The sequence below is a fragment of the Tachysurus vachellii genome, chromosome 7 (assembly GCF_030014155.1).
Source record: "Tachysurus vachellii isolate PV-2020 chromosome 7, HZAU_Pvac_v1, whole genome shotgun sequence".
Lineage (NCBI taxonomy): Eukaryota > Metazoa > Chordata > Actinopteri > Siluriformes > Bagridae > Tachysurus > Tachysurus vachellii.
In genome coordinates this window covers 627501-647500 of record NC_083466.1, presented here as the reverse complement: position 1 = coordinate 647500, position 20000 = coordinate 627501, and the positions used below count along the sequence as shown (strand labels likewise).

Sequence of the window (20000 nt, the reverse complement as noted above, 5' to 3'; positions counted from 1 at the left end):
CAGGGTTCTGTTTGACTTGCCTAGTATTAGACGTGTAGATCATCTGTGTTCTTCCCACACAGGAAGTGCACTTCACTGGTCGTCCCAAGGCCCTGGCCTTCGCCAGCCTGATAGACGGTTACTTCAGGCTGACTGTAGACGCACATCACTACCTGTGCACTGAGGTCGCTCCAGACTACGTAGAAACCAACCTACGTGAGGGATGTCACGGTCCTATCAGGTAAAACCCTGACTTTTATCTTGAATGTAAATGTCACAGTGGGCAGGTGATGACGTGATGCCGTGTGTCTCCTGCAGCACAGAGTACGCTGTTCATAAGCTGAAACAGGAAGGCTATGAGGAGGGCATGTACATCCTGCGCTGGAGCTGTGCACATTACGACCACATCCTGCTCACTGTCATCTGCAACGAGGTTACACAACGCTTCACTTTCACCAGAACGTTAATTATAAATGATCTACATAAACAAAGCGTATCTCCTTTATTTATTTATATAGTTGCTTTCCTATTAGCTGTCCCATTGATCCTATCTTGTACATCAGATGTTTATGTTGTCCTCATGGACTTCTTTATCCAGAGAGATGTCTCCGGTGAGATCATCAAGACCTTCAAGAACTTTCAGATCGAGAGGACGGATGGAGGATTTCGTCTGTGTGGGACGGACGTGGAGAAGCCGACCCTGAGGGAGCTGACTGACCGGCTGTGTGGTCACTGTCTGAGTACGGACAACATCACCCTGAAACTGGGACGAGGTTGTCCTCCTCAGCCTCGAGGTAGAGATCTCGAAAAATTCACAAAATAATGATCATTCAAATGTCTGTCTATCCTGATAAGAGGGCGTGGCGTGTGTGTCTCAGTGAGGGTGGCGTGTGTGTGTGTGTGTCTCAGTGAGGGTGGCGTGTGTGTGTGTGTGTGTCTCAGTGAGGGTGGCGTGTGTGTGTGTCTCAGTGAGGGTGGCGTGTGTGTCTCAGTGAGGGTGGTGTGTGTGTGTGTGTCTCAGTGAGGGTGGTGTGTGTGTGTGTGTGTCTCAGTGAGGGTGGTGTGTGTGTGTGTGTGTGTGTCTCAGTGAGGGTGGTGTGTGTGTGTGTTATATTCTCCTTACAACAACTTTAAATAAGAATGTATTTTATAGGTGTTTTGTTTCTGCCTCTGATCTTTTGCACCGTTGTGTTTTTCAGAGCTGTCTAATCTCCTGGTGTTGACCAGACCAGACTCCACAACTCCACCCTCACTGAGCAGCCAGCTGGTGTTCCAACGAATTAACAAAGAGGACATCGTACAGGTTGGAACTGACCCACTGTTTCTTTATTAACACTTTATATAACCCTGATCCTGAGATCTGTTTCAGTCACAGAGTCACTGAATCAATCACAGAGTCACTGAATCCATCACAGAGTCACTGAATCAATCACAGAGTCACTGAATCCATCACAGAGTCACTGAATCCATCACAGAGTCACTGAATCCATCACAGAGTCACTGAATCAATCACAGAGTCACTGAATCAATCACAGAGTCACTGAATCCATCACAGAGTCACTGAATCCATCACAGAGTCACTGAATCAATCACAGAGTCACTGAATCAATCACAGAGTCACTGAATCCATCACAGAGTCACTGAATCCATCACAGAGTCACTGAATCCATCACAGAGTCACTGAATCAATCACAGAGTCACTGAATCAATCACAGAGTCACTGAATCAATCACAGAGTCACTGAATCAATCACAGAGTCACTGAATCAATCACAGAGTCACTGCATCAGTCACTGAATCAATCACAGAGTCACTGAATCAATCACAGAGTCACTGAATCAATCACAGAGTCACTGAATCAATCACAGAGTCACTGCATCAGTCAAAGAGTCACTGAATCAATCACAGAGTCACTGAATCAATCACAGAGTCACTGAATCAATCACAGAGTCAATCAATCACAGAGTCAATCAATCACAGAGTCAATCAATCACAGAGTCACTGCATCAGTCACTGAATCAATCACAGAGTCACAGCATCAGTCACTGAATCAATCACAGAGTCACAGCATCAGTCACTGAATCAATCACAGAGTCACTGAATCAATCACAGAGTCACTGAATCAATCACAGAGTCACTGAATCAATCACAGAGTCACTGAATCAATCACAGAGTCACAGCATCAGTCACTGAATCAATCACAGAGTCACAGCATCAGTCACTGAATCAATCGCAGAGTCACTGAATCAATCGCAGAGTCACTGAATCAATCGCAGAGTCACTGAATCAATCACAGAGTCACTGAATCAATCACAGAGTCACTGCATCAGTCACAGAGTCACTGCATCAATCACAGAGTCACTGAATCAATCACAGAGTCACTGCATCAGTCAAAGAGTCACTGAATCAATCACAGAGTCACTGAATCAATCACAGAGTCACTGCATCAGTCACTGAATCAATCACAGAGTCACTGAATCAATCACAGAGTCACAGCATCAGTCACTGAATCAATCACAGAGTCACAGCATCAGTCACTGAATCAATCACAGAGTCACTGAATCAATCGCAGAGTCACTGAATCAATCGCAGAGTCACTGAATCAATCACAGAGTCACTGAATCAATCACAGAGTCACTGCATCAGTCACAGAGTCACTGCATCAATCACAGAGTCACTGAATCAATCACAGAGTCACTGCATCAGTCAAAGAGTCACTGAATCAATCACAGAGTCACTGAATCCATCACAGAGTCACTGAATCAATCACAGAGTCACTGAATCAATCACAGAGTCACTGAATCAATCACAGAGTCACTGAATCCATCACAGAGTCACTGAATCAATCACAGAGTCACTGAATCAATCACAGAGTCACTGAATCAATCACAGAGTCACTGCATCAGTCAAAGAGTCACTGAATCAATCACAGAGTCACTGAATCAATCACAGAGTCACTGAATCAATCACAGAGTCAATCAATCACAGAGTCAATCAATCACAGAGTCACTGCATCAGTCACTGAATCAATCACAGAGTCACTGAATCAATCACAGAGTCACTGAATCAATCACAGAGTCACTGAATCAATCACAGAGTCACTGAATCAATCACAGAGTCACTGCATCAGTCAAAGAGTCACTGAATCAATCACAGAGTCACTGAATCAATCACAGAGTCACTGAATCAATCACAGAGTCAATCAATCACAGAGTCAATCAATCACAGAGTCACTGCATCAGTCACTGAATCAATCACAGAGTCACAGCATCAGTCACTGAATCAATCACAGAGTCACAGCATCAGTCACTGAATCAATCACAGAGTCACTGAATCAATCACAGAGTCACTGAATCAATCACAGAGTCACTGAATCAATCACAGAGTCACTGAATCAATCACAGAGTCACAGCATCAGTCACTGAATCAATCACAGAGTCACAGCATCAGTCACTGAATCAATCACAGAGTCACTGAATCAATCGCAGAGTCACTGAATCAATCACAGAGTCACTGAATCAATCACAGAGTCACTGCATCAGTCACAGAGTCACTGCATCAATCACAGAGTCACTGAATCAATCACAGAGTCACTGCATCAGTCAAAGAGTCACTGAATCAATCACAGAGTCACTGAATCAATCACAGAGTCACTGCATCAGTCACTGAATCAATCACAGAGTCACTGAATCAATCACAGAGTCACTGCATACTCTCTCTCTCTCTCTCTCTCTCACTCTGTCTCTCTCTCTCTCACTCTCTCTCTCTCTCTCTCTCTCTCTCTCTCTCTCTCTCTCTCTCTCTCTCTGTCTCTCTCTCTCTCACACTCTTTCCTCTCTCTGTCTTCTTTCTCTCTCTCTCTCTCTCTCTCTCTCTCTCTCTCACTCTGTCTCTCTCTCTCTCACACTCTTTCCTCTCTCTGTCCTCTTTCTCTCTCTCTCTCTCTCTCTCTCTCTCACTCTGTCTCTCTCTCTCTCACACTCTTTCCTCTCTCTCTCTCTCTCTCTCTCTCTCTCTCTCTCTCTCTCACTCTGTCTCTCTCTCTCTCACACTCTTTCCTCTCTCTCTCTCTCTCTCTCTCTCTCTCTCTCTCTCTCACTCTGTCTCTCTCTCTCTCACACTCTTTCCTCTCTCTGTCCTCTTTCTCTCTGTGTTCTACAGGACAAGCATCTGGGGAAAGGAACTCATACGAACATTTATTCAGGCACGCTGACTCTAAAGGGCGATGAGGACAATCTGATCAGCTTCAGCACTGAGGACATTCCTGTGGTCCTGAAGGTGATCGGAGCAGGACATAAGGACGTTTCAGTAAGTGTGTGTGTGTGTGTGTGATGGACCTGTGCTCATAGTCAGAGAAATTGAGCTCAGACAGGACAGGACTTCTGTTCTATAGAATGTTTTCACGTGAGACAGATAAACATCGATACAGTGAGACAGGTAGAATAACTGAGACAGACAGTGAGACATGACGAATAAATGTGCAATGCTGTGATTCGTTTTTCTCCACAGGTCTTTTTGGAAACCGTAAGTCAGATGCGTCACATCTCACACAAAAACATGACACGTCTGTACGGCATCTGCATGCACAGCATGGACAGTAAGTGTCTCCACATACCACAGGACAACGTGCACATTCTCCAGGATTTGAGAAAGCGCACCTTAACCAATTGTGCCGTTTGTCTTCCTCAGTCATCATGGTGGAGGAGTTTGTGCAGCACGGGCCTCTGGATCTGTTCATGCGTGCTCATCACGCCAATCTCACGCCGTCCTGGAAGTTTCAGGTCGCCGAGCAGCTCGCTAGCATCCTCAGCTATCTGGTGAGACAATATACAAATGAGCATCATGTTTTTATGGACGAAGGAATTTACTGGAGAGGTATTTATTTTTAATATGATTTATAAATGCTTATGTTTTCTCCTTCAGGAGGACAAGAAGCTCGTCCATGGCTACGTGTGCACAAAGAACATCCTGCTAGCAAAAGACGGTCTGAATGGACAACAAGCTCCGTTCATAAAGCTCAGCAACCCAGGAGTCTCTATCACTACGCTCAACCGAGAAGGTAACGAAGAGCTGAGCTTATAATACTACATGAACACATAATATATACAGGACACAATACTTAGAGTGTGTGGATTGGGACACGCCCACAGTGGACTGATGACCATATTAATGATCTGTGTGGATTGGGACACGCCCACAGTGGACTGATGACTGTAGTGAATGATCTGTGTGGATTGGGACACGCCCACAGTGGACTGATGACCATATTAATGATGTGTGTGGATTGGGACACGCCCACAGTGGACAGTGTAATAACTGTAATCATTGCTGTGTGTGGTGACAGAGTGTATCGATAGGATCCCGTGGATCGCCCCAGAGTGTGTGAAGAACCTTAAAGCACAGAACGTGGCTGCAGATAAGTGGGGCTTTGGGACGACGCTGTGGGAGATCTGCTACAATGGAGAAGTGCCACTCAGGGACAAGAAACGTGCTGAGGTGCTTCACTCTCACCGCTAACACCAGATCTGTGTGTTTACTTCATTTTTATTAACAGATATTTAAACACGTGTGTGTGTGTGTGTGTGTGTGTGTGTGTGTGTGAGCAGAAGGAATGGTTCTATGAAGCCAAGGGCACGCTGGTGATTCCTGACTGCAGCGAACTGGCCGAGCTCATCACCCAGTGCATGAACTACGACCCCAGGAAGCGACCGTTCTTCAGAGCCATAGTGCGAGAACTGGACCACATCAAGGAGCAGAGTGAGCGGAGATGATCACACGAACCCTTCACACACCAGCAGCTGCCTTGTGCCATACAAACCCATTCCTCATGCCTTCTTCTTTCATTTCTCCTCAGACCCAGCGATGGTCCCAGGCAATGCTCCTGTGCAGGAGATCGACCCCACGCTGTTCGAGAGCAGGTTCCTCAGGACCATCCGGGACCTGGGAGAGGTACGGCTGGGCTGCTGAGCGACACACACACACTTCAGTAACTAAGGGTTCTTAACCCGTCCTGTCACCGAGCTACAGTGTGTGAGTGTGTAAGAGTGTCGCTGTGTGTCACAGGGTCACTTCGGGAAGGTGGAGCTGTGTCTGTACGACCCACACGGAGACCACAGCGGGCAGATGGTCGCCGTCAAGTCACTGAAGTCAGAGAGCGAAGGACCTGAGACCAGCAACCTGAGGAGAGAAATCAACACCATGAGAGAGCTTTACCACAGCAACATCGTCAAATACAAAGGCATCTGTACTGAAGAGGGTTAGACAATACACACACACACACACACACACGTAAAGGTAAAAATGTGTTCGCATTAATGTGTGTGTGTGTGTGTGTGTGTGTGTCAGGTGGGAGAACCATTAAGCTGATCATGGAGTATCTCCCTGCTGGGAGTCTGAAGGACTATTTGCCCCGACACAAAGCTCAGACAAGTCAACAGCGCCTGCTGCTCTACGCCATCCAGATCTGTCAGGTACTGAAGTCTTCATCATCATCATCATCTTCAGATATCAGAGTAGGAACTGTCCTCTATGTGACCTGTATGTGTGTGTGTGTGTGTAGGGAATGGAGTATCTGGGCTCTCAGAACTACATCCACAGAGACCTGGCGGCTCGTAACGTGCTGGTGGAGAGCGAGACGCTGGTGAAGATCGGAGACTTTGGCCTGACCAAGAGCATCAAAGACAACGAGGAGTACTACACGGTCAGGGAGGAGCAGGACAGCCCGGTGTACTGGTGAGCGCTCAGACATTCTCATACCGAACCTCACGGTCGTCCCGAACTATAAAGATCTCCATCTGTTTATCTAGGTACGCTCCTGAGTGTCTGATACACAGGAAGTTCTACAAAGCTTCAGACGTCTGGTCTTTCGGAGTCACGCTGTACGAGCTCATGACCTACTGCGACCGCAAGCTGAGTCCTCCTGAGGTAAAACAACACGACGCTACGTTTTCAAGTTAAATGCTAACAATAAACATTCCCCTACTGCAGCTTCGCCACATCAGCACTTCAGCTCACCTTCGTTTCTTGTCTCTAAGATGTTCCTGAACACGATCGGTCGATCTCACGGTCAGATGACGATGGCGCGACTGGTGAAATCTCTGGAAAATGGCTGGAGGCTTTCCTGTCCTCCACAGTGCCCAGATATGGTAAGACACGTTCTCCTCCTCCTCCTCCTCCACATTCTCATCATCTCCTCCTGAGTACGTTCTGACCTTCTCCATGTCCACGTTCTGTAGGTGTACACACAGATGCGGAGGTGCTGGGCTCACGCTCCGGAGGACCGAGTGGACTTTAAAGGCCTGATCGAGGTGTTCGAGCGTCTCTTGTCCAGCGACGAGCTCGGTTTACTGCACAGCGGCTAAAGCGCTAACTATTCTTATATGTCGCCTCCAGTTTTTTTTTTTTTTTTCCCTTCACTCGTTTTAATAGATCTTAAGACTTCTGAGCACTTATAGAGTCAGAATCATGGACTGTTTGAAGAAAAATTCTCCCTGATGAACTTTTACATTAGATGTTTAATTTGTTCGGACGGAACGATCCGTCGTACCTTTAAGGCGGTTTCTCTACAGCACGTCACGACAGAATCAGACCCGGTTGCTGAGGTTTTATGTAAACAACATGGTGTGTTAAGTCATAACTGTGCACAAAGACAAGTTCCTGAACACAGTCCGGTTTATCGGTTCCTTTCTGAACAGATTTCTGTCTGAACACATTACTGGATACGTATTAATGACGCCGTCAGACACATCCAGGAAGAAAGTGCTGATGTTTCTCTGTGTGAGTGACGTCAGGGTCGAACACGTAATACACGAGCGCTGACGTTAAACGTATTATATTTGTGAACGTTTGTGACGTTATTAACACACCATATAGCTGTAGTTCACTTACAAGGCGTCGAGCTTCATTGCCTCTGTTTCCATTTTGCCTTTAAATCTATTTGTTATGTTTTAGATCTATTCTAAAGCTCTATCATTTTTATCCTCTGCACAGAATCGGCTCAGCAGGTAAAAGCCAGCGATCTGGACAATGATTATAATTATAATAATAATAATAAATAGTCAAACATGGGCTTTCGGTTTGGTGCTTTGTTTTTGACGTCTTTGTCAAATTCATTCGAACATTATTAAAATTCTCTTTTTATTTCACTGGTTGTTGTGTTTGTTTGTTTTTCTTTCTTTTGTCGGATGCAGTTCGCTAAAGTAACTCAGCGTCCAGAAAGATCGATGTCTTTGTTATTTCTTTGGTGTGGTGTCTGAGTTACGGTCTGTCCGGTTCCTCTGTGGTCCGACCGTCAGCTCGTCCGCTTCACCGTCCCTCAGTGCCGTGACCGGAGGAGCCGCCGTGTCCGAGCAGAAAACAGCATCTCTAGATGATCCAGACAAGATACAGCAGATATCAGGGCTGTTCTGGTTCCATACAACACTGTCTCTCTCTCTCTCTCTCTCTCTCTCTCACTCACTCACTCATTCATTCATCTTCTACCGCTTATCTGAACTACCTCGGGTCACGGGGAGCCTGTGCCTATCTCAGGCGTCATCGGGCATCAAGGCAGGATACACCCTGGACGGAGTGCCAACCCATCGCAGGGCACACACACACACACACACACACACACTCTCATTCACTCACACAATCACACACTACGGACAATTTTCCAGAGATGCCAATCAACCTACCATGCATGTATTTGGACCGGGGGAGGAAACCGGAGTACCCGGAGGAAACCCCCGAGGAACGAGGAGAACATGCAAACTCCACACACACAAGGTGGAGGTGGGAATCGAACCCCCAACCCTGGAGGTGTGAGGCGAAAGTGATAACCACTAAGACACCGTGACCCCCCCCAACACCGTCTGTCTAAGAATATTTTAATTAGTGTTTAATCAGGAATATAAACAGAACTGCGAGGCTTTAGTTTTCAGTGTGGATTTGGAAGTGAGTCAGATAAAAGGAAGGAGACGTGATTCACACGATACATACAAGAGAAAGATATTACAGTGTTTTACAGTCGGTGTGTGTGTGTGTGTGTGTGTGTGTGTAAAACACTACAAACATTCTCTTACATTTACATGCTGTTATGTTTGACAAGCTGCGAGTCTTTTGTCGTTGCTTAGCAACCGTGTACAAAATACAAAGACACCATTATTTATTTATTTTTTTTTTCAAAAAAAGCGATTTTTATTAAAAAAAGTTAGACAAAAAAAATAAATCCACAGATATATAATTATGTAATGAGAGTAGGAGCGGATCTCTTTGTCCTCTCACACAGCTGAGACAAGTTGAGCGCGATGTTCAGCAGGTCAGCTAACTTCAGCTGAGGTCGAGTTTAAAAAAGAAAGGAAGAAAAGAAAGGAGGGAGGGAAAGAGAGAAAGAAAACGACATCAAATTAAAACGGCGGTTTTAGTGTTCCAAAATAACTGTGTAGTGTGTAGAACTTAATAATCATGATAATACATTACGTACAACAACAAACACATTAACGTCAATAAATAAAACATCTATTTTCCTGTATTAATTACTCATGAACATGATTTTATTCCAGTTAATATATCACGGATTGAACGTTAGCCATGTTCTATATAATTAATCAGCCGATAATCCAATGTTTGTGTGTGTAAAGTTTCTAAGACTGGAACGTGAGGAACATCTAAGTAGCACAGAACAGAACTGTGTGTTAAACGACCTGTGGGTCCTGTAATAGCTGGTTTTCGTCTCCCTCGTAGCCGTCCACGTAGAGGTGTATCGTGGCTCCTGACGCGGTTCCACTGAGACGGAAAATAATCCGAGAGCCACCTTTAAAGAGGATCCGCAGTCCCTGTGGAGAGGGAGATTTGTGACATCTGACGTTAGTGTAGATGTTTATTAGTGAAGCTGTATGACGTCATACGGTGTGTGTTAAACTTCACCTGGTTCCGTGTGACGCTTCCGTCTACAGGGTCGCTGTACTCAAAGTTATCTGCTTTCTCCACTTCGTAGGTTTTCTCTCCTACCGTGAACCTCTGTCCCACAAACGTCTTGTCTGTGATGATCACCTCCAGATCCAGCATCAGGTCCACTGCGACGTCGATCTCCACGTCCTCGTAGTCGTACCTAGCAGGTACAGAAGGGACTTTCACACAGGGAAGGTGAGGTACGGTGATTAATTAGAAAAGAAATGAGGGTCCTCTTCACCCCAGACCTGGTATAGAAGTTCCTGCCGTAGGTTTTCCAGTGATCTATCATGACTTCCTCAACACTCTGTTTTCTAAAAGCGAGAACGGAGAGCCAGGCGAGCACGGCCCACAGCCCGTCCTTCTCACGGATATGATCCGCACCTGAAAACAGGAAACCCGGCTTCAGGTGACGGTGCCGATCGTGTACCGGTTCGTGTGTCGGCGTGTTAATGCTCTTATTATTTACAGCTGCACCGTTTTATGACAGAAGACATAAAGCCTTCACAGCACTCGTTACGTTGATCTACTGTACCTGTGCCGAAGCTCTCCTCTCCACACAGCGAAAGGCGACCGGCGTCCATCAGCTTTCCGAAGAACTTCCACCCAGTCGGAGTTTCATACAGTTGAATCTTGGTTGCTTTCGCCACACTGCAGAGAACGAGCGTTACGTTACCGTGGCCTCAGGGTTCCATCACAACTACACGTGAGATTAAAGACGAGTGAGTCACACTATCGCTCTGTCACATTGTGCTGAGGAGGACAGACAGAGCAGAGACGCTGAAATCTGCGTTTTCACGAGCAAACTCATAGCATAGTGTGACTGCAGCTCACCACACCAATCACCACAACTATGATCGAACCCGTCGTAGATGTTACGACGAGCCACGCGTCGATTTATAAAAGTTATCTTTACTTGTCGAGTGCCGCGCTGCTGGACATTGTCCTGGCGAAGCCTCTCACCCCCATGTGCTGAAAGTAAGGGATGCAGAAGATGTTTGCCGCAATAACAGCGACCGAATCCGAGGGGTTGATGAAAAAGCCGTTTTTACCCAAGATCATGTTACGGTCCTGGAGAGAAAGAGGACACGAGGGTTTGAGTTACAGTGGGTACTGACACTGATCTTTAGTGGTGTATGTCTCTAAATATACTCACACCGTCACCATCGAACGCAGCTCCAAAGTCAAACTGGCCGCTCTTCATGGTCTCCAGCAGGTCTGCGGCGTTGCTCAGGTTCGGATCTGGAAGCCGACCGCCGAAGTCCTCCTGAGGGATGCAGTTAATGGCCGAGTTGGCAGGAGAACCCAGTTCTTCACACAGGATCTTTTTCACATACGGGCCAATCGCTTCAGGACAAACATGAAGACAAGGTCCAAAAACTTTACTTTAACATCAACTTATTGTGGCTCCTTCCTACTTATTACTACTATATATCGCTATAAACATCAGCAGTGATTGATGATTGACAGCTTTTGTTTAATATTAGCATACACAGCTGTCAGGAGTCCAGGGAGAACTGATTCTGCCAAACAAAACCAAAGCAGGTTGACGCACCGGAGTCCAGCTAGATGTTTAAAAGGCTCATTGTTGCTGTGATTAGATCAGAACCGACCCGGTTACAGAAACATTACTGAATCAGAAATGCAGTGATAGCATCTTAAGTTCCTTAGTAAAATGAATGACTAGATGAACCTCCACATCCCAGCCTCCTCCTCCTCCTCCTCCTCCTCCTCCCCCTCCCTTTCCATCTGCCTTGGCTTTTTAAAATGTCACTTCTCGAGTGCAGTAAATGCTACAGGGATCCTGTGTGAAAGGGGAAATCCTGCTTTGGTTTCAGTGTAATGTCAGTTATCTCACCTTTAATCGTTTACTGGGAACTCTATCCAGATGACCCGGCCCTCGAAAAGTAAACATCTGCCCCTCCGTCTAGACGGATTATTATATAGCACACGTTCACAAAGACGAACTAAAATTTAAAGGAACGCTAATTACAAACAAAACGGTGGACTTGTTTACAGTCTGAAATCTAGGAAGCTCCTGGCTGTAATTTGTACACTAGACATCTCTGTAGTCCGTATAACGGTTAAACGAAGACAACGTTTGTGACAGTAGAGTTCCTACCTCCGTTCATGGCGTCTAAACGGATGCGTATGTGATTCTGGCCTGACAGAAGCTCCTTCAGTGCTGCAAAGTCAAAGATGTTCCTCAGCATGTTGGCGTAGGATTCCACCGGGTCCACGATCTCAACTGCGCAGGAGACAGAGAGCATTTATAAAACGTTATAAAGGTTAAGCGTCATGTTATCACTCCACAGGCTTGTGCTTTATGTTTCTATAGCAACCTGATGGAGGAGTTTACGCTGCTTTCTGTTTTCTCTCGGGAACATTGAGGAATTGTGATTTATCTTATTCATTTCGAGAGAGAGTAAAAAAAGAGAGGCTGGAGGTGGAAAGGATGCTTATAGCTGCTATATATCTGCAGTATGATGTGCAGTTAATTAATATACAAAACAATGTGATGGAAAATTGCTGTATTGTAAGAGGAATGGGGTCACTGTGTCTTAGTGGTTAGCACGTTCGCCTCACACCTCCAGGGTTGGGGGTTCGATTCCCACCTCCACCTTGTGTGTGTGGAGTTTGCATGTTGTCCAAGTGCCTCGGGGGTTTCCTCCGGGTACTCCGGTTTCCTCCCCCGGTCCAAAGACATGCATGGTAGGTTGATTGGCATCTCTGGAAAATTGTCCGTAGTGTGTGTGTGTGTGTGTGCGTGAGTGAATGAGAGTGTGTGTGTGTATGTGAGTGTGTGTGTGTGTGTGTGTGTGCCCTGTGATGGGTTGGCACTCCATCCAGGGTGTATCCTGCCTTGATGCCTGATGACGCCTGAGATAGGCACAGGCTCCCCGTGACCTGAGGTAGTAACTCTAACCCTAACTCTAACCCTAACCCTAACAATAAATCTAACCCAAACTCTAACCCTAACCCTAACCCTAAATCTAAGTCTAACCCTAACTCTAACCCTAACCCTAACAATAAATCTAACCCAAACGCTAACCCTAACCCTAACTCTAACCCTAACCCTAACTCTAACAATAAATCTAACCCAAACTCTAACCCTAACCCTAACTCTAACCCTAACCCTAACCCTAACTCTAACCCTGGAAGGTTCTCCACCAGATGTTGGATTGTGTCTGTGGGGATTAGTGATTGTTCAGCTACAGGAACATCAGTGAGATCAGAGGTCTGGGGTTCAGTCTGTGTTCAGTGGGGTTGAGTCAGACTCTAACCTTCACCTCCTCACCACGTCCTCATGGAGCTGCTTTGTGCACAGGGACATTGTCATGATGGAGCAGGGTTTGTAGTCCCACTGAAGGGAAATTGTAATGTTCTCATTTTGTCCCAATAGTTTGGAGAAAGGGCCACATATGGGAGCGATGTTCAGACGGTCTGATATTTTTGTCTGTATAGAGTATCTATGGCAGCAGAGACGCCTTCACCTACCTGTAAAGGGTTTGAATTTATTCTCCAGGTCGAAACTCTGCTTGCCGAGTGTTGTCAGGTCCACCGTGAGTTCAGGGCAGATGGCGAACTCCTCTAGACTTCGGCTTATCTGGAAGATTTTATCTGTCACAGCCGTGGGTGCAGGCCCTTTGAGCCAGATACATTTTTGGTAATTAGATATCAATCTTTTTTTTTTTTTTTTTTTTTTAAAATGTTCGATCTGATGCTTAGTTATCATTTTACCTCCATTAGCAATGTTGAACTTGATGCCAAATTCTCCATCTGGTCCTCCAGGGTTGTGACTGGCGGTGAGAACAAACCCACCGATCGCTTTGAATTTCCTGATGACGCTCGACACAGCCGGCGTGGACATGATGCCGTTCTGACCAATCAGCAGACGGCCGACCTGAGACAGGTAAGGACCAGAGGGCAAATGATGTACTATCACTACTGTAGATATCAACTAACCAAACCATTCATGTCTTTTGTCCCGCTCAAAACGTTCAGGTCTGTAATATTTAATACTGACAACAAAAATAGTAGAGAATGTTATTTATATTCACATCAGAAGGAAACCGTATTTAATCCTCTGACCTTTGAATTGAATAAATATCCTTTAATTGATACACCACTGGGGATTTTTAACACCACAGCCGTTACGCTCATGTTTCTCCGACTGCGCCGGAATCCGAGCGGCTAAATTAGAAAACATTTATAGTCGACCCACAATTTATTTACAATCTTCCTTTCTATAAATATCACCACCCCAGAAGAGGTGTCGAGAACAAATATCCCTGTTGGACAGCAGACAACAACAAAAGCAGGTCTACATAATGAGCTCTGTTTAAGATCGCTTTGCAGTTAGCTTGCACCTGACTCTTGCTAATCATTTAAAAGGATCGTCAGCATAATAAAAAGGATCTCAGACTGCACATAAAGCAAATATACTACCGGACTTACCCCGTTGGCCGCAGCCATCTGCACTATGACCTGGATGGCGGTGGTATTGAAGTAACGCCCGTCTCCTCCCACCACCATGGTGCAGCCTTGACGTTCTCGCAGGTCGATGGAGGAGAAGATACTCTGGATGAAGTTTTGTAGGTAGTTCCTTTTATACTGGAAAACACGGACGTTTTTCCTGAGGCCGCCGGTGCTGGGCCTCTGGTCAGGATACGGCACGGTTTCCAGGTGAAGCACCTGTAGAGGTCTGTCCTCCATCGCTCAGAGGGACAACAACGACAGTGAAGTCAGGAAGTGTGGACAGTGTTACTGCACACTGCTCTGTCCAGGCGCTGGGACTGGGGGAAGAGTAAAGTAGAGTAGAGTAGAGTAGAGGGGAAGGAAGAGCCTTATAGCAACCCCAAGCATTCCTGAAGCTGGCAGAGCAGAACATTAGAGATCCAAAAATAACTAGTAACAGAAGACGAGTTCCTCCTCACACATGTGCAGGGGCATCACTGTCACGCTTCACAGCGCAGATGCCTCGTCAGGGCCGCATAAGTCAACTAATCACCAGCTAAACCCACCTGATATTCAGGGAATTAACTCATGAAATTCAATCATCTTGGCACCTGATGTGTTATGACAAGCCTCCACGTGTATTATTTGATTTCCGAGCAGAAGCAAAGTTAATATCAGAAGGTTCTGGAGTAAAGTTCCATGTGCGGTGGATTGCAGCAGGACGCACCACTCAGGATGGGGGTTAACGAGCTGCTCTGGTGAATCAGATGTGTTAGATCGGATCAGTTAGACCTGCTGTACATCACTGCCGGAACACTAGGTGGCAGCAGAACCATTACATTCTAAAGAAACTGATTTTTAACTAACGCCAGCGTGACTTTTTCTTTAGTGGGTCTTTCTGATAAATCTGAGTATTTAGAACACAAAAACCTTTTGGAGAACATTATTGTAGGTCTGATTGTGTAGAAAAGAGCTGTTTATAATACTGATGTGAGCGGAATCCCAGGGATTTTTAAGTAACTGCCAAAATTCTGCGGTTATTCGATGTAATAAAGGATCCAAATGACATACAGATGCAGATGAAAGCAGATTCTTCTCCAACATGTGGTTAATGTAACACTTAATCTACCGTCCTGCTCGGTGTCATGTTTAAATATCCCACGTTATTTTCATGGGTTTCTGTCTGTTTCACATCAACATCCTCATCTTTATCTTTATGTATGGAAATGTTCCTGAAACCTAAAACATGCGAACATTCGAACCGCATGAACTACAAAAGAAAGTAAACAAGATGTCAAAAGTTCTAGATCTTAACATGGACCAAAACCTGAACACAATTCACCTTCTTCGTTAGAGACATTTCAGAGAAGTGCTTTTTGTTTTGGTGGAAAAAAAAACGAATGAAAATCACAAAACCGTACTGGAGACATTCATCAAGTGTGTGTGTGTGTGTGTGTGTGTGTGTGCTGTTAAGAATAAAAAGAATGCAAGACCTGTATTGTGTTCCATGAGAAATAAAAGTGACATTAGACTTGTTGTTTAATGGACAACATGCTGCTTGGTTTTAATGCACTAAGGATCTACAGACTCACATCTCATCTGGTTAAAAAGACACAACAGGTATTTGTGTTCATTCCCACGGCGTTTCTTCTGGTTTACAGGCGACTACTGTATGTTTCCTGATGGTGACGGATGGAAATCTGTGTGGATTTGAAGTGGGACTGTCCTTTATTGTGCTTCCCTTGCAGTCCTTTCCTATGAGCTTGGCTCTGGATGCATTTTCCATTCAGGTTGACATCTCCACAAGCACTGAACCACCAGCCTCCTGAAACAGAGCCACACATAAAATTGAAGTGTTTAAACGTCTGTTCTGTGAAGGACCTTGTTAGGGGATTGTACAGACCGTACCGTGTGTTCTACTTTAGTGTATAGATGCAAACTCATCTAAACGTTGCTGGCAGGGCAAAATGGGCAAGGGCAAACCTGACTAGGGCAAAATGACAAGAAAACAGGGAAAGCTCATGGCTTGGGCTACATCTTCTTTTACGGTACATACACACTACCTGTTATAGGGTGCCATTACTTTTGTCCTGCTTGAAAATCCCTTCTCATTAGTCTATAGAAGTGTTTTATTACAAGATTAAGCCGATAACTGAGCTGCAGTGTAACGTTTTTCTACCTGCATAAGAACTCTACCTGTATAATCATGAGCACAGTTTGGGGTTTTGTGGCTATTTCCATCATTGCGGTCTTTGGTGGAGAACCTCAGTCTTGTTGGGACGTCCGTATCCGAGATCGGGTCTCCCACCTTGAGGTGGATGGTGTAGTTGTAGTCAGGGCCGTCCAGCATGTACTGCAACTCCATGGAATGTTTTTCCTCTTTCCAGTTCTCCATCTGCATGTGCAGGAGAGAACTTCCCTGCTGGGTGATGGAGAAGATCTTCCTCAAACCAAGCCAGAACTCACCTACAGAGCACGATAACAAGCATTAAACACTGTTGTGTTGCATTCTGGGAAGTTGTTCAGCATCTCTGTTGCTTCTACACTGGATTTCGCATTCATATGACATTGAACATGGAAGATGGTGAAGATGATGGTGAAGATTAGGCTTAGGGTTTGGTTGGTTGTGGTACGTAGCAATGACAAAGTCCCCTAGTGACACCAGAATAATAACACATCTCAAATGGGGATGTGGTAGCCTAGTGGTTAAGCGATCGGATGGTCATGAGTTCGACTCCCAGGTCCACCAAGCTGCCACTGCTGGGCCCCTGAGCAAGGCCCTTAACCCTCAATTGCTCAGCTGTATAAATTGAAGTAAATTGTAAGTCACTCTGGATAAGTGTGTCTGCTAAATGCAGTAATGTAGAAGGAATGAAATGTAAATAGATTTAAAGATGCACTTCCTTCACTTTCCTAAGGAACTAAAGGAGGATGGAAGAAGAGTTATACCCTGACGTGCTGTGTATTAAACACGGAATAACAGTTCTCCAGTTTGTGCTTCAGACTGTCTCTGCCATTCTTACATTCTCACTGGTGTATTTTTAGTTTGAAGGAGAACCAACATTCCAAGTATATAACTCACTCTTAAAGTCTCCGAATCCGTCCTCATACCTCTGCCAGGACTGGTTAAAATCAACAGAGCCATCTTGTCTGTGCTGAATCACCGTGAAGGCTCCATCTGTGGGGAGCAGAGCTCGTGTTATCAGGACATCAGCCTACACCTATTCCGTGTACGAGTGGGGTGTCTTTGTGTGTTCTTACCCTCCGTGAAATCGCAGTACACAAGGAAAGGCTCGGATCCGTTCGGTTTAATGGGATAAACGCCACTGGTTTTCTCTCCACTGCTGAAGACCTCGCCACAATCTCTCGGGAACTCTACAGAACAATCGTTCACGCATTCAGTATGAGGAATTGCTAAAATACCCCAAAGTCCACGTCACTGGTCTCCTCACCACTTGAAAAGCTTCCATCATTGGAGTAGTTGGACAGATAATCTGACACGCTGTAGCTTTCACCATCCCAACTAAAGTTCCACAGAGTTTCCTGAAGGCTGGCAGAGTTCAGCTGGAGGTGAAGTGATAACGGTGTTGTGTTTTGACAATCAGAAGTTTTGGCTTGTGTTTATGTAAAAGATTTACACATCTAAGTGGAGAAAAAAAAACACTACCTTATTCTCCAGACCTTTGATCATGATTTTCTGGTTCTTCAGATGCTCACTTTGCTCCTTCACTGAATGCAGAAGGTCTGAGATGCTCTTTTCTTGGGCTAGGATCAGCTCCTGTGTTGATATCATTATATATAACTCATCACCATGTCAGTATTTTGCCCCACAACATTTTCTAAACATCTACAATAATGACATTCATTCATTCATTCACTCATCTTCTACCGCTTATCCGAACTACCTCGGGTCACGGGGAGCCTGTGCCTATCTCAGGTGTATCGGGCATCAAGGCAGGATACACCCTGGAAGCAGTGCCAACCCATCACAGGGCACACACACACACTTTTATTCACTCACACAATCACACACTACGGACAATTTTCCAGAGATGCCAATCAACCTACCATGCATGTCTTTGGACTGAGGGAGGAAACCGGAGTACCCGGAGGAAACCCCCCGAGGCACGGGGAGAACATGCAAACTCCACACACACAAGGTGGAGGCGGGAATCGAACCCCGACCCTGGAGGTGTGAGGGGAACGTGCTAACCACTAAGACACCGTGACCCCCTACAATAATGACATGGGTTTATTTATTACCATTTTGACTGGCGGCACAACAGCAAGAGAAATAATCTTACTTTGTATGCTGAAATCTCTACAAGCTGTTCTGCTGAGAGAAGACCTTGAGAAAGTCCACTCAGCTTCTCCTCGATCCCTCCAACCTGATTCCATAGGTGGATTCTCTCCCTCATGATGTCGTCTACTTTAGAGTTGATCTCCAGAGACAGGCTCCTGATCTCGTCGTTGTTGGCTTGGAGCACCACAGTGGTCTTCTTCAGTTCCTCTTCTTCCTCTTTGATCTTGGTGGTTAGCACAGACAGCTGGTTGAAGGACTTATCAAAAATGTTGAGCTTTTGAAAGATGTCACTGATCTGGCCTTTTGTCTTCTGCACAAAGTCCCTCAGGTTTTTTCCGAGCTGCAGGAGGCCGTTAGCAACAAGCCGGACTTCATCCAGGGCTGCGAAAGCTGACCGCGTGTCTGATGGAGGCATGTTTGGCTCCTCAGTGTCCTCTGCTGCTGTCGGGAAAGCGTTGGTGGAGAACGTACATAACAGCAGCAGGCCCAGCTTGATGGTGAGACAGTTCTCTACACTGAGATGAGACAGCGTCATTGTTGTTGGAGATCTTTCAGCCCTCTGTGTCCAAAGAAGCCCAAAGTCCCTTTATATTTGTCCTGTTGTTGATCATTAAACCAAATTAACTGATATGCCTTTGGATACACAGGACAGGAATGAAAAAAATCCAGAAAATATTTTAGATTCTGATATTTAGCCCACACATACACACACACACACACACACACACACACACACGCACGTGTGTGTCATATTTTTCTACGGATCCAAACATTATCTGTGCAGTTCTTTAAAAATGAGTCTCTCGTGTCTGCTGAGTTTATGTTTCTCAAAAGTAAAAGGTTTTCAAATGATTATTTTAAATCTGTTTGAGAAAAATCGTAGGTATGAAGTCAATGTGTTCAGTGTTAGAAATAAAGTGCTGAAATGTTCAGAACTCTGAATAACAGCACACACTGACTTCTCCTATCTCAGTGTGACCAGGCTAATGGGTGTCGGACAGTCCGTTCCCCGATCGCACTGGATGTGGGACGGTTTAATAAGGTGTAAGGAACTGTGCAGGAAAGCAGAGGTTTTATATGCAGAGAAATATTTAGTGCACTGTACAGATCCTACCACTGAATGCCTTTTAGACCCAAAGTCATAAGTAAACACTTGAGAAACCTCTCCTTGGACTTTTCCATGATATTTTTCCATGAGATGATGCAACATGTCATTTGATTTTATTCCTGCCACGGTTTCAGTGGCAGTGTGCCGTCTGAAAATTGAGGGTTAGCGTGTTCTCTAATGCGCTGTGGTCACTCCGACAGCACAGAGCTCTGTTAGCCCGCGG

General features: G+C 45.4%; 3 protein-coding genes across 3 annotated transcripts in view; 1 reads left to right on the top strand and 2 right to left on the bottom strand.

The window, feature by feature from the left end:
* Positions 1–8122, top strand: part of LOC132848178 (tyrosine-protein kinase JAK1-like) — a 16354-nt gene extending 8232 nt beyond the window's left edge. The window contains exons 8-24 of the mRNA XM_060873691.1: positions 63–220; positions 298–412; positions 578–773; positions 1179–1282; positions 4140–4286; positions 4488–4575; positions 4668–4795; positions 4902–5037; positions 5323–5474; positions 5585–5735; positions 5833–5927; positions 6042–6234; positions 6324–6448; positions 6538–6710; positions 6785–6902; positions 7013–7123; positions 7214–8122. Coding sequence (XP_060729674.1) covers positions 63–220; positions 298–412; positions 578–773; positions 1179–1282; positions 4140–4286; positions 4488–4575; positions 4668–4795; positions 4902–5037; positions 5323–5474; positions 5585–5735; positions 5833–5927; positions 6042–6234; positions 6324–6448; positions 6538–6710; positions 6785–6902; positions 7013–7123; positions 7214–7339 — 2316 coding nt within the window. The 3' untranslated portion in view covers positions 7340–8122. The remainder of the gene's footprint in view (positions 1–62; positions 221–297; positions 413–577; positions 774–1178; positions 1283–4139; positions 4287–4487; positions 4576–4667; positions 4796–4901; positions 5038–5322; positions 5475–5584; positions 5736–5832; positions 5928–6041; positions 6235–6323; positions 6449–6537; positions 6711–6784; positions 6903–7012; positions 7124–7213) is intronic.
* A 1038-nt stretch (positions 8123–9160) lies between these two features.
* On the bottom strand, positions 9161–14735 carry LOC132847831 (phosphoglucomutase-1-like). Its single transcript, XM_060873339.1, has 11 exons — positions 14367–14735; positions 13650–13812; positions 13407–13553; positions 12031–12156; positions 11065–11255; positions 10825–10979; positions 10444–10559; positions 10157–10292; positions 9885–10068; positions 9662–9793; positions 9161–9291 (listed from the first exon to the last, which is right to left on the bottom strand). The coding sequence occupies exons 1-11, from the start codon at positions 14622–14624 to the stop codon at positions 9202–9204; spliced, it is 1698 nt and encodes a 565-aa protein (XP_060729322.1). The 5' UTR covers positions 14625–14735; the 3' UTR covers positions 9161–9201.
* A 1163-nt stretch (positions 14736–15898) lies between these two features.
* On the bottom strand, positions 15899–19233 carry LOC132847830 (angiopoietin-related protein 3-like). Its single transcript, XM_060873338.1, has 7 exons — positions 18671–19233; positions 18034–18144; positions 17819–17930; positions 17628–17741; positions 17449–17544; positions 16563–16832; positions 15899–16191 (listed from the first exon to the last, which is right to left on the bottom strand). Exons 1-7 carry the CDS (start codon positions 19202–19204, stop codon positions 16022–16024), a joined length of 1407 nt encoding a protein of 468 aa, XP_060729321.1. The 5' UTR covers positions 19205–19233; the 3' UTR covers positions 15899–16021.
* Between the last annotated feature and the right edge of the window lie 767 nt (positions 19234–20000).

Excerpts from the sequence above, each read along its gene's own strand:
- LOC132847831 (XM_060873339.1), bottom strand. The coding sequence starts at position 14,624 with ATGGAGGACAGACCTCTACAGGTGCTTCACCTGGAAACCGTGCCGTAT. Across the intron at positions 10,980-11,064 it reads CTGCGTTCGATGGTGACGGT|GACCGTAACATGATCTTGGG; the intron begins GTGAGTATATTT and ends CTTTCTCTCCAG. Across the intron at positions 10,293-10,443 it reads AGAGGAGAGCTTCGGCACAG|GTGCGGATCATATCCGTGAG; the intron begins GTACAGTAGATC and ends TCCTGTTTTCAG.
- LOC132847830 (XM_060873338.1), bottom strand. The coding sequence starts at position 19,204 with ATGACGCTGTCTCATCTCAGTGTAGAGAACTGTCTCACCATCAAGCTG. Across the intron at positions 18,145-18,670 it reads TAGAGATTTCAGCATACAAA|GAGCTGATCCTAGCCCAAGA; the intron begins GTAAGATTATTT and ends ATATCAACACAG. Across the intron at positions 16,192-16,562 it reads CTGTGCTCATGATTATACAG|GAGGCTGGTGGTTCAGTGCT; the intron begins GTAGAGTTCTTA and ends GCTCTGTTTCAG.